Below are 13541 nucleotides of genomic sequence, written 5' to 3'. Positions count from 1 at the left end.
TACACTATGTCTACGTCATTGCAATTTAAGATGAATTAGACATAAATAAATTTTTTTTTATCAATTTATAAATTATAGGAGAAGAAAAATTATATATATATATTTTTTAAATCTAAAAATTTTAAAAAAAAATTCTACAATATGATAAAAGCACTTGGCGCAACCACGGCGTCTAAGCCCAACTTTTACTATATAGTATATATGATGATATGGTATGATATATATATATATATATATAAAATCAAGTGAGTGACTCTAAAGAAAGTGAAAGTATTATTGACCTCTTGTTTATGAAGCTTGATTTTTTTAAGTGATACATCCCTTAGAATCGAGGTAGTATAAAACATTACTTGAATGAAGTTATTAGTTAAATATTGTTAAAATTGATATATGGAAATAAAAGAAGAGACAGGATAAACTCAGTGCAAGGTTGAACTCCTTTGTGTTTGGTGCTTTGGAAACCATTATATTTTTGTGTAGATTTTTGAATTTTTTATTTGATATTGAAGATGATATAAAGACTGTGATAGTGTGGGATGCAAATAAACTTCTTTTGCAATGCATGGTTGTTTGTTGGAGGAGTTTTAGAGGATTCTGAGAATAGTTAGATATTGCAGTTTGTTTTACTGCATACTGTTGTACTAGGTAGCTCACTGGTTGACTTCTTATTACATTCGTGTAGAGTTCCAAAAGTATGGTTGGAGGATATGCCTCCTTGTTTTGATGTTGTTTTAGCACTAGATGTACCCTAATTGTTTTTAATAATAGTTATGATCTTTAAATGAAGAAACAAATTAAGAAATTTGATTAAAGACATGGATGAGATAACTTAAATTGAGAAAAACATGAAGAAAAATCACTTGTGATGATTTTATTATTTGCAAAAAGAAAGCAATTAATAAACTAGCGAGGAGGAGTGAATCGATCGAAGTAATGAGACAAGAATAGTTAACAGAACACCTAAAACAACATGGGTAGAAATAATTAAAAAAAACATATGCTAATTAATGATGTGATAAATAACATGATGTTGGATGAATGACAAATAAATGACCCGTGCTTGATTCCGATTAGTTACAGAAGATTTATATTTAACTTTAAAGTTTTGAAATTAATGACTCTTGTTATTTTTTATTTTATTGTTATTCAATGAGATGAAAACCTAGTTAGCTCCATCCATTTGTAAATAGTAACATCACAAGGTCAAGCCAATCTAAACAAATGATTTCACTGTGGCATTAAAAGACCCTAAAGGGACAACAATCTTTTATATTCATCTATTTTTCCTCTCCTCCTATCACCATTATTTATATTCCACATTACAACATCAACTCATAAACATAGCTTAATTAGTAAATTTTGTTTGGTTTTTTGTTGTTGTTGTCCAATGCATAGAAAACCAAGTTTTGGGCCTTAGGCCCATATAGGGGGGCCTTTTTTTTTTTTTGATAGGATAGGGGGGCCTTTTTGATAAGAAAGCGGAATGGACGGCGATTGGAGCGTGATGAAGTTTGAAAGCCCTACTTGGCCAACCTTATTTTGCTCTCTCTCTCTCTCTCTCTCTCATATAAATAGTAACTTAAAAACTCTCTCACCCGACCCTCACTTCTCGCTCCGTAAAATTCAAAATTAGCCAAAAAAACCACAACACACGCCCAAACCCCAAAAACCCAATCTCTCTCTTTCTCTCTCTCTCAGAGCAAAAAACACAGCACAGGTAATCTTTGTCTCTTTCTCAAACCCTAACCCTAGTTTTGTTTTTTGTTTGTTTTTCCTGTTCTCATATTCTTGCTTCGAAAAACAAAAAGCAAAAAGTGATTGAGTGAGTGAGTGAATGAAAAGGAGTTTCTGATTTGTTGTTTGTTGTTGTGAAAAAAGTGAAAGAAAGAGATGGATAGGTACCAGAGAGTGGAGAAGCCAAAGGCAGAGACAGCAATAAACGAGAACGAGATTCGAATCACTACGCAAGGCCGAATGAGAAATTACATTACCTACGCCACCACTCTCCTTCAGGTACCTCCTCCTTCGTATTCTTTCGCTTTCGCTTTTTTTTTTTCTTCTTAAAAATAATTTTATTTTCGTTTTATTTGTTGGCTTATGTGTGATTGTAAGCATTTCCTTTGATTAATTGTGTACTGAAGTTATATGGACCTAGCAATCTCTCTCTCTCTCTTTTTTTTTTTTTTTTTTTTTTTTTTTTTTTTTTGTGCGTGTTTTCTAGAGCTGATTTTCAAAAACTGCGTTCATATCTTTGGATTTTTATGAACGGTTTGAAAGCGCGGCGATTTCTATGAAAGTTTAATTTTATGGAGAGCTGTTCTCTAAAAATTCTGTGAAATGTTATTGTTGTCAAAAACTTTACTCGAAGATGTAGGGTTTATTTATTTATTTATAATTTTATACATATATGTTGTAAAACAGCACCTCACGAGCTGCGATATGAAAGTTTCGCATTTTGCCTAGTTTTAAAACTGCAAATTGCCAGTTTTTCCCATGAAATCTCAGGGCTAAACGGGCTCCTAGCCCGTAATTTTTCACCGGAAGAAAAAAAGAGAAGAAGATAACTCTATTGATGGTGTTGGTTGGTTGGGCGTTATTTTTAGTATATTTTAAAAATCACAAGATTTATTAATTATATATGAATGTATGTATTAGAGATCTTGTTTGGGGGTGTTATTGGAGTCCCACTAATTAAAGGCATTAGGTGGGATTGCACTACTGTTATTATGAATGCGTCTTCCTCTTGCTTTAGAAACTTTTTTTTTTTTTTTTTTTTTTTTGGGGTGTTTTATGTGTTGTCAGTACTTGAATTTGACAGCTCTTTGTGTCCTGAAAGTCATGCAATTGAAGTCACCAACTACTTTTTACAGCATGACACCTTAGTATATGACAGACATGCCCAGAAATATACTCTAGCGACATTTCTATTTTCATGTTAATTGAGTTATTTCTCTGAGGGATTGAAGTTGTTTAATTAATTTTTAATGCATATACTAAATATATCAACAGCAAAAACAAAGGCGTAGTCTCAAAACTTTGGGTTGGCTATGGATTCTTATAGGACTGATTGGGGTTAGATTTCCAATTTTAAAGTCAAACTTGAAACACACACCCATTTAGTTTTTTTGGTGTTAGCACTGAACAATGACATATGTTGTTTACATGTTTAACTTTTTTAGACTTCCTTGAGTCTTGCCTAACCAGAAGAATGTAGACATGTTAATTGTTTTGTCACCCATTGAGCTCGACTTCACTTGATTCTGGTTGGAATTTACGTAATCCTTGTTTATCTTACTGTCTTAACTTATGGCTTGTTTTGTAGCTAATTGAATAAAATTTTCAAGAAAACTTATGGTGCAATAGCTGTGTGTCAACCGAAAGGATTGCAGCCTTTAACTTCTTGACCTTGATACTTGATGCTGACTCACGTTTTCTGTGCTGGATTATGGATATACCTACTGTGATTTTGATTCTATGAATTTATTTTGTGAGATTTTTCGAGAAATAATTTGTTGGTAATGATGTGCTTTAAATTCATACGATATCTTTACCATACATGGTTATGACTTATTATTTTCCAATTTGATGTGACTTGCTGTTCTATTTTATTACCTGCTAAATTATGTATTTTTTTTTTTTCCCATAAGAGAAATTTGACTCAAACAACTCGTCTTTGATTTTGATGTTTTTTTCTTGTACACTATTGAATTTCTTCTACTCAATTTTGTACTACTCACCCTTAAGTCTCTCTCTCTCTCTATAATTATCCCATCTTTTTTTGCAGGAGAAAGGGTCCGATGAAATTGTCCTTAAAGCAATGGGCAGAGCAATTAATAAGACTGTGATGATTGCTGAACTAATTAAGGTGGGACGACAGTGCTTCCTCCCTCCCTCTCTCTCTGAGAACTTTTTATTTATCAATTTTCTCCCCTTTCAGAGAAGGATTGCTGGTCTACATCAAAATACTTCAATTGGATCAACTGATATAACTGACACGTGGGAGCCACTAGAAGAAGGCCTTCTTCCGTATGAAACATTACTCTTTTTTGTTATCAAGTTCATGCAAGTGCTTTAGTTTTATTATATATGGGGACAATTATTTTTCTGTTCTGTCTCAGTCTGGAGACCACTCGTCATGTTTCAATGATCACAATTACTTTTTCGAAGAGGGAGTTGGATACTTCATCCACTGGGTAAGTTATTTAGGTTCGGATGCCTTTTTGACATCAGGAAAAATCAGTCATCCACACCCCCCATCCATCTCATATTTTTAATTTTTCAACGTTTCTTGGTGCATTAGATTATACATATGTATATTTGGTTCTGCAGTTGAAATTATACATGTTGTTAAGAGTTAAGATACAGATCATTTTAGATTCTTACAAATGCATCAAGTTACTTGAGCTTGGCTCAAGATAACCAGCTACAAGTCTTGTTCAGAACTAGTTTGTGAGTTAAATCCGAGCTCCATAATTTTAGCTCATCGGTTTTTCATTCTAGTTCAACCTACTTGATGAACTCAACAAACTCAATCTATCTCCAATCTAGTCACTCTTTTTTAGCTGAGCCACAGCAACAGACTTCTGCCTGGTGTGGCTCACTAATGCATTAAAACTTTCAGGATAAAGATTAAGATATATCTTATCCTCTGTTTTGAATATTTGTAATGTGTTGTAACTTGTAAGTGTTACCTTTATACAACAATAACAAACAGGCCTTAAAACGTTCGGTTTGACTATTTATCCTCAATAGACTAATTGGGGTCAGCCACATGTTAAAAGTGTTACTTTGCACAAAAGAAATTGCACTCATTTTTTTGGTGGTACATAGATAGACCATGTTTATATTTTATTTCTCTTTAAAAGAAAAAGGACAAACAAAGTTACCATGTTGGAGGAGACTTACAAAATTTATTGGAATGATATAACTTAGATGGCACACACGGCCATTCCTTGTGGGTAGCATGTATATTATATTTTATTGTTGTGTGAAAAAAGACTTTACCAAGAGGACACAATCATACTAGACAATGGTGTTGCATGTGATAGCCTCCGAAACATGAGAAGCAATTAAAGAACCATGTATCTGCCGTATCAGTATATAGTTTATGTGCTTCTTAGTCAGTTTCATCTAAGTTGACCTACAATGTATAATTTGAAACGCACTTTTATGTTGCTTGAATACAATTTTACACTCTCGTAACGGTCTGAAATACTACTTTGTTTTGAATTCAATGAAACACTATTATCTCAACTGGAAATGTTGAACCGCATTTGAAATGTTGTTGCCATTTGGAATATGGTTTTATTGTATAATTGTAATTGTAATTGCCTGGATAGTGCTAAATTTAGGTTTATCTGCTTTTATGCAGATACCAGCCTCCTCTTCCAGATGATCAAGTGAAACCATTAAATGAATATGAAGATGAAGGAGGTGATGAGATAGTTTCTACCTTTTTTATTTTTGCAGGACGCGTTTATAATTTCAAGTCCTTTGTTGCTGTTACGGATGTAGTTAAATTTATAATCTTTAATTTGATGTAATGCAGAGGGCTCACCTAGGATGCGAGGCAGGGGACGCGGTCGTGGAAGGGGTTGGGGCAGGGGTAGGGGTAGAGGTAGAGGTATACCACTGCTCATTATTGGAGTTACATGTATTTCTTTAGCTGGCAAATGATTTTAGTTGTTATTGTTGTTTTATCACAATATCAAAGTTTTAATAAAAAAAAATGAGCTATTTTCCTTGAACTGTATCCTTGTTTTTGAAACAGCCTTCCACAGACACGCCTGCACACAAAAACAACTTTAACCATTGTGTTGCACATAGCATTTGTTTGGACATATGATGCATACAGATTTTGGCTTTAGACTTTATTTCAGGCTTTCTTTAGGTTTTTCTAAAGTTATAACTTCAAAAATGTTCTTGAATAAGAATTAAATACTCTGGATGATCAACTGAAACGTGCTGTTTGAGTTGAGTGTTATAATTCAGAGTGTTATAATTCATATTGAACTCTGAAGACTGTGACAAGTTGGTAAAGTTTCTTGTTGGTTGTGATCTGTTTCATTTTATTGCATGCAGGATATTATAATGGGCCTGGGGAGTATAATAATGGGGATGGGTGGGATGGTGGACGTAGTTTCGGCGGCAGAGGTCGTGGCCGTGCAAGAGGCCGTTTTTACCAGGGTCGAGGACGAGGATATGGAGGTCAGTCAGGTGGATATGGCCAAGCGGGTGGATATGGCCAAGGGGGTGGATACGGCCAGTCAGGTGGATACGGCCAGTCAGGTGGATACTATGACTATGGTGAATCAGAGGCACCACTTGCCCAAGGACGTGGTAAGCATGCAGAATAGTCAGTTTTAACCTTCTGTTTATTTTATTTTCCCTTTTCCGGCAATCCTGATAAAGGCTATAATTCATGCATAAGTTGCACTGTATTTTCACATGAGAGATCCAATGATAACATTTGGAGGATGAGGTTCGTTTCTTGAATATTATTATTGTAGCTGAAGAAAAAGGTCCCTATTTTTGGTTGGGGCAGGGGGTTGTGTATTTCAACTGTTCTTTCTTTCCTTTGGGTATATATGCTAGCCAATCACTCATTAATGTCATTGTTTGTATGATGTTTAATTCGTGATGCAGTGTCTGTTAAAGCCATTATAGCTTTTGTAATTAAGATGCTTTATGCTAAATGTTTATCAAAATTAGCATTTTTATTTTTATTTTTTTATTTTTGGTGTCTTAAAATATAGTTGATTAGAAAAAAAAATTCTATAATTATAAATATTTTCGAAATTAAATCTAAATAACAGAGCTGAGATTTGAGGTCTAATTGAAAGGAAACTTTCAAAACCTTGGTCACTCAAATGGCAGTTCTCAGTAACAACTTGTGGAGAATAGGATTTTCATTATTTTTAGTTAATAAGCAACTGATACAATACAAGTGATAAAGGCAACATAGAGCCCCTGCTAAAAGAGCACATATGGTGTGGTTCATTTTCTTATTTTACCTGCTTTGTTAAATTCCCCTTTGCTGGGTACAACTTACTGATTGCTCTTTAAATTTGTTATTCGTTACTTGTTAGGTTTTTGGTTAATGGAATTTTGCTGCGAGTACTCTGGTAATACATGTGTGGTGGTTTTGCAGGGCGTGGTCGTGGCAGGGGAAGGGGTCGTGGACGTGGTCGTAATCCTAGATCAGATGGTCCAGCACAAGCAGCAGCAGCTGGAAATTGAGCAGTGGGTGGTGTTATGCTGCAGAGTTGAAGAACGAGCGGTTGTGTGCTCTGTTTGGATCTTAGTGAAGTTTGCTGATATTTGTGGGCTTTGTATCTTGTTTCAAATCAAGTATTATGGGCATGCAGTTTTGTTCTTGTAGGTTGTGGACTAGGAATATTTTCGTAGTTATTGCTGGCCAAGATTTTATAAAAAAGGTTGTACATTTTTTCTTTCCTGGATAGGAATTATAGCAGTACATTCTTTCATTCTTAAGTTCAATAGATGTTGCGAGCTAAACTTACTAGAGAACTGAGTTGCCAAAAAAAAAAAACGTCACTAGAGAACTGGGTTTTTTATGGTTCTTGATTCAAAACTTTTATGTAATTGATGCCTAATATGTTTGATTGCCTTAAACAGCTTTCCTTTTCCCAATTGGATTTGGTTTGGAAAGATTGCAACTCCATCCAATAGTAATTTTATTCTTCTGTCGGAGGCATGTTGAAAATTTTCATCTAAAAGTGATGTTTTAATAATAGCTTGTCACATTAACTAGTTGTGAAAAAAGTTGTCTTGAATTGAACGATACATAAGATTCTGGTATTTGCGTAGCTTTGGTACTTGAATAAAGTCGAGGCATTTTACTGCATTATGTGGAATGATAAGTGGATCGAAGGTGCTAAAAAAAAAAAAAAATAAAAAAAAATCTAACATTATAGAATAAAGACAAGGGCAGCACCTCTTTTTTTATTTTTTTGGTGAGAAAACAAGAACAGCACCAATTGGTGCTATATTTATTTGTGTTCGTTATTATCATAATAGAATAAGACAACGACAGCACCATTTTTATTTATTTATTTAATTTTTTTTTTTGAGAAAACAAGGACAGCACCAATTGGTACTATATTTATTTGTGTTTGTTATTATTATTTAAATAAGCCATTAAGCATCAAGAGAAAAGTACGTACATTCAAACATACAGAATTACATTTTGATTATCTAAGAGATATTGAGAATTCTACTGACTTAATCATTGGAGAACCGTTGGCTAATGCCACTCTAAAGACCATTTTTTGCATCATCAAGTAACATTCAGTTTTGCATTATTAGTGCCTCATTATTTTTGAACTAAAACATTTTGGCTAATTGAGACCTCTCTCATGGTTATATAATGTACAAATTTTAGTCTAACTCAAATCTACAAGCTTTGCAATTCAGCTCATCATGGAAGTTCTTATCAAGCCCTTGCTTAATAGGGGCCAAACCAACTAGTTCATTCGCATTGGCTTTAAACGCAACCAAATCACTAATAGGATGAACCAGTAACTCACAAACACCAAGGTAAAATTCATATGTAATCACCAATAGTGATATTTTATGTACTTCTACCAATAGTTATTCATAGTCACACTCTACAAATTTAGATAGTACACGACACATAAATAAGGACATTTATGTTATTCATTCAAGCTAGAATAGATTTGAAGCCAATCGTATGGCTAATTGGCTATTAGCCTATTATATAGGATCATCAATTATTAAATTTACAGAAACCTAAGCTTTAGTATAATGTATTTTGTCAATTGAGTTACCCGGAACTTCAAGAACAATTTTTTAGTACAAATACTTGATAACTCTAAAGTAATTGAAGACAGATTAATACAAAAATGGATAATGCAAAGGATTGATAATTTAAAAAAATTTTGGGCTATTTAAATCAAATTGACGATAGATTGGTTTTTGATGCTCAATACAGTCAAGACATTATTACTTAGATATCCACTTCCTCTTGAAGCAAATAAGAGAAAAAAAAAATTTCATCAAAAAACAAGAAATATATATATACATGCGTCTGACAAATTTGGTGCTCTTTATTTTGATGACTCCCACTCTGGTTGGACAAAAGGACAACATGTATGTACTAATATTCTAATAGCTCCTACTCCTACATGCACCACTATTGGTCCTTTTTGCTTTTGTCATCTCCAAGTCAGAAGCTCTTTTATTGACTATGCCAAGTTTGCTAAAGATTTCAACACAAAAAGTGGAAAAAATTACTGTTTACAAATTACTGTTCACGGATTACTATTCACGGATTACTGTTCATGAATTACTGTTCACAAGATTACTGTTCATTTTTACTGTTCATGACACTGTTCACTTAGAATTTTGCCTATTTAAGGGGGGTTGTCCCTTAAGTTAAAATCAGAATTTTCTTCTTAGAACTTCTTCTAGAGAGAGTTTTCTTCCTTAGAAGCCTTCTTTGAGAGAATTCCTTGTTATCTACTACTACCTTGTTCACCTTGTTTCTATTACTACCTTGTTCCTACAAATCTTGTAACTAGGACTAGTTCAAGCTTTGTAACTATTAATCTGAGATCTTGTATTCACTACTATTACTATAAGTGTTTAACTCTACTTTCAATAAAGAAGTATTAATTAAATATGAATTGAATGATGCTCATATTTGTCATGATAATGTCTGTTTCAAAATACCTTCTATTCTTGTCAAAAATATGACTGATAAAGTAATTCTTGGTCTGCCTTTTATAAATACTTTCTATCCTTTTCTTGTTGAACATGATGGAATTACTACTGATCCTTTTGGTCAGAAAGTAAAATTTGAATTTGCTTCAAAGCTTGAAATTTATATTAATAATGCTCTAGACCTATCTTCTGATTTTCCTACTAATACATCTGTTCATGAACCACGGATGAATTTGGACTTCACAGAAAATTTTCAAGATAATGTTAATAGTGCCAAATTATCAACTATTGCCAATCACTCTAATATTTTTAATGATTCTTTGCAGGAATCAGGCAATGTTGCGTGGATAAATACCACTAATAAATGGGATAATAATTATATTTATACCACTAGTAAGTGGATTATTATGGCTCTGATACCATAAAGGGGGAAGGGGGACACACAGCTGAAGGGAAGAGATGGAGACGGAAGCTAAAAGGTCTTTCTTCAAACTGAATATCAGGAGGAGTAAGTTTTGAATACCAAATTTTTGTAAGAAACATGGGTTTGGAAGAACTTCCAATAAACCACTATTAACGATCTCCAACATGAAATTAATGTTGTTAAACAAGAGATAAGTGAATTAAAACATGAATTTAAAAATATGAAAAGTGATAATCATAATCTTAAACAAGAAATGTCGATGTTAAGAATTGATCAAAATATTGATCAAAATACGTCTGATAATGAACAAGATTAGCACTTAGATGGAGATGAATCCAGTCAACAGGCTTTTCTTTCTGATAAAGGTAATATTGATGATTCTCAACTTGCTCTTGTTAATGATATACTTCCTCCAAAATAGTTCACAAAAGTGAAAATTGTTGTTTCCAATGATTATTGTTTCACTGTTATTGCTATGATTGATTCTGGTGCTGATAAGAATTGTATTCAGGAAGGATTGATTCCTCCAAAATATTTTGAAAAATCAACCGAAAGAATGGTTTCTGCTAATGGTTCTCAAATGAAGATAAAATAAGAACTGAATGAGGCTCATATTTGTCATGATGATGTTCGTTTCAAAATTCCTTCTGTTCTCGTAAAAAATATGACTGACAAAGTGATTCTTGGTATGCCATTTATAAATGCTTTGTATCCCTTTCTTGTTGAACATGATGGAATTACTGCTGATCCTTTTGGACAGAAAGTAAAATTTGAATTTGCTTCAAAACTTGAAATTGACATTAATAATGCTTTAGATTTGTCTTATGATAAACCTGTTCATGAACCACAGATGAGTTTGTATTTCACAAAATATTTTCAAGGTAATACTAGTGGTGCCAAATTATCAACCATTGCTGATCACCCTAATATTCTTAATGATTCTTTGTAGGAATCAGGCAATGTTGTGTGGATAAATACCACTAATAAGTGGGATAATAATTATATTTATACCATAGTAAGTGGATTATTATGGCTCCCTCCTCCGCCAAGAGAAAAAACAAGGGAAAAGCTCCTGTACAGGACTATTCCCAAAGTAAAAGGCTCCCAGCGGGACGACCTTTTAAAATGCATGAAGGTGCATCTTCTGGGGTAAAATCCAGCAGATCAACATCCAGTCAGGGATTTGTCCCGGTAACGGTGACATATTCCAGTGGTGATATAATAATTGCTTTGCAGGAAGTTTTATCTAAAAGATTACAATTCCACAATGGAATCTATTCAGGACTTCCTGAGCCTATTAAATTTATTCTTGATAATCTTTAAGCCTGGAAACCACCGTAACCTGTTTAAAAGAACCCTTCAAGCCCTCGAAATTCACCTTGTTAACCTTGCTGTCCAAAATGAGGCTTGTGTAAGATACCATGCCGACCCTATTTCAGAAACTGGACCTTATTACAGAAAATACTCCTGTTTCAGAAAATAAGGCTCTTAGGATTCGCCTTGAAGCCTACATTAGTCAACTCTTTGGCAAAGAGGATATCCATTCAAAGGATAAAATGACTTTAATGGGCACTGATTATGCTAGATTGAGTATTAAAACCCAATCTCTATTAAGAAGTGCTGTTGCCAACTTGCCAACAAATATACAATCTCGTATTCTGGAAAGCAAGGCAATGTTTGGGTCTTTTGACCTATGGTTGAAATATTTCGAAAAACTTGTTACTGCCACTATTCCTGATTCTGATGATGATAATGATAATGTCCTTATCCAGCTAGAATGGAAAGAACACTTTGGAAACAGTCTCAGAGTGTATGAGCAAATGCATCCATTTCCAGGACTTCTTGTTAATTATGGGGATGAAACAGAAGATGATAATGATGACAGAGACCCTAGTTGGCTATCCCAGATGTTTGAATTTGGTTTTATCAGGCTCATCAAGTTAACAAGTCATAATCAAATTAGCCAGTTCCCGCAAATAATTCAAGAAGCTGTTAAAAACCTTGCTAGCCCTTTTGTTTCCATTAGATGTTGGAGCACTTTACCAAATTGGGTTCGAGATGATTGGATGGAAGTCCAACCCTCAAAACATCTCGTTCTCATTAATGGTTTCACTCATCAAGGGCAATGGTATGAAGGAAATTCTTCTTTCCTTTCGTTCGAAAATCCTATTGCTCTTGCTACATGCTGGAGAAGTTATTTCAATAATCAAATTCTTGATGTTATCCAAGAATTATGGAGAGACTACCATTTCATAGGAAATACAAATAGAATTCATGTTTTTGGTATTAAACCTTATGTCTCTGCTGTCCGTCATTTAGAAAGAGCTGGTCATATTGATCCAAGAAAGTTCCTTACGAAAAATCTTGTTTTCGAGCCACTTCTATACTGTGGATTTTGTAACCAGTATGCTATCTACCATGAGCATAAATATGTTGAGGATTCTTCACAAGATGATTGATTTCTCTATTTGTCTGGCCTGCGCAAAGGCTAAAACTACTGCAGTTTTCGAAAAATGCCTGACAAGCCCATGCTCCTACTATGATATTCCTGTACATGGCCATGCGTCTGACAAATTTGGTGTTCTTTATTTTGATGACTCTCACTTTGGTTGGACAAAAGGACAACATGTATGTACTAATATTCTAATAGCTCCTACTCCTACATGCACCACTATTGGTTCTTTTTGCTTTTTGTCATCTCCAAGTCAGAAGCTCTTCTATTGACTATGCCAAATTTGCTGAAGATTTCAAGACAAAAAGTGGAAAAAATTACTGTTCACGGATTACTGTTCACAAGATTACTGTTCACTTTTACTATTTATGACACCGTTCACTCCGAATTTTGCCTATTTAAGGGGGGTTGTCCCTTAAGTTAGAATCATAATTTTCTTCTTAAAACTTCTTCTAGAGAGAGTTCTCTTCCTTAGAAGCCTTCTTTGAGAGAATTCCTTGTTACCTACTACTACCTTATTCACCTTGTTTCTATTACTACCTTGTTCCTACAAACCTTGTAACTATGCTACAAACCTTGTAACTAGGACTAGTTCAAACTTTGTAATTGTTAATCTGTTCTGAGATCTTGTATTCACTACTACTACTGTAAGTGTTTAACTCTACTTTCAATAAAGAAGTATTTTCAGTTAATTTTATGTTCATTATACTACTTGTTGCTACCACCACTTTGGACGGATTACCGCCATATCGGACGGTTCTAAATTGCTTTCATTTATTTTGAATTATCTTGCTATATATTGCTTGGTTGGTTCTACCGCCTTATTATTGCTTTTATCTATTTTGCTTATATTACTATGCTTCTGTCTCCATCTCTTCCCTTCAGCTGTGCGTCCCCTTCCCCCTTTATGGTATCAGAGCCATTCTTTTCTGGCCGGTGGTAGTGTTGTTGTGTCTTTGT

At 34.0% G+C, this 13541-nt stretch overlaps 1 protein-coding gene across 1 annotated transcript; it reads left to right on the top strand.

Annotated features, from left to right (window-relative positions):
- The first annotated feature begins 1557 nt into the window (after window positions 1-1557).
- On the top strand, window positions 1558-7456 carry LOC112027535 (uncharacterized). The gene is made up of 9 exons (XM_024060195.2): window positions 1558-1717; window positions 1879-2013; window positions 3785-3865; window positions 3938-4026; window positions 4119-4193; window positions 5372-5433; window positions 5549-5623; window positions 6082-6339; window positions 7151-7456. Exons 2-9 carry the CDS (start codon window positions 1891-1893, stop codon window positions 7237-7239), a joined length of 852 nt encoding a protein of 283 aa, XP_023915963.1. The 5' UTR covers window positions 1558-1717; window positions 1879-1890; the 3' UTR covers window positions 7240-7456.
- The last annotated feature ends 6085 nt before the right edge of the window (window positions 7457-13541 follow it).

This window comes from Quercus suber, unplaced genomic scaffold (assembly GCF_002906115.3).
Source record: "Quercus suber isolate HL8 unplaced genomic scaffold, Cork oak 2.0 scaffold_37, whole genome shotgun sequence".
Taxonomy (NCBI): domain Eukaryota; kingdom Viridiplantae; phylum Streptophyta; class Magnoliopsida; order Fagales; family Fagaceae; genus Quercus; species Quercus suber.
This window is presented reverse-complemented; position numbering and strand designations above follow the sequence as displayed.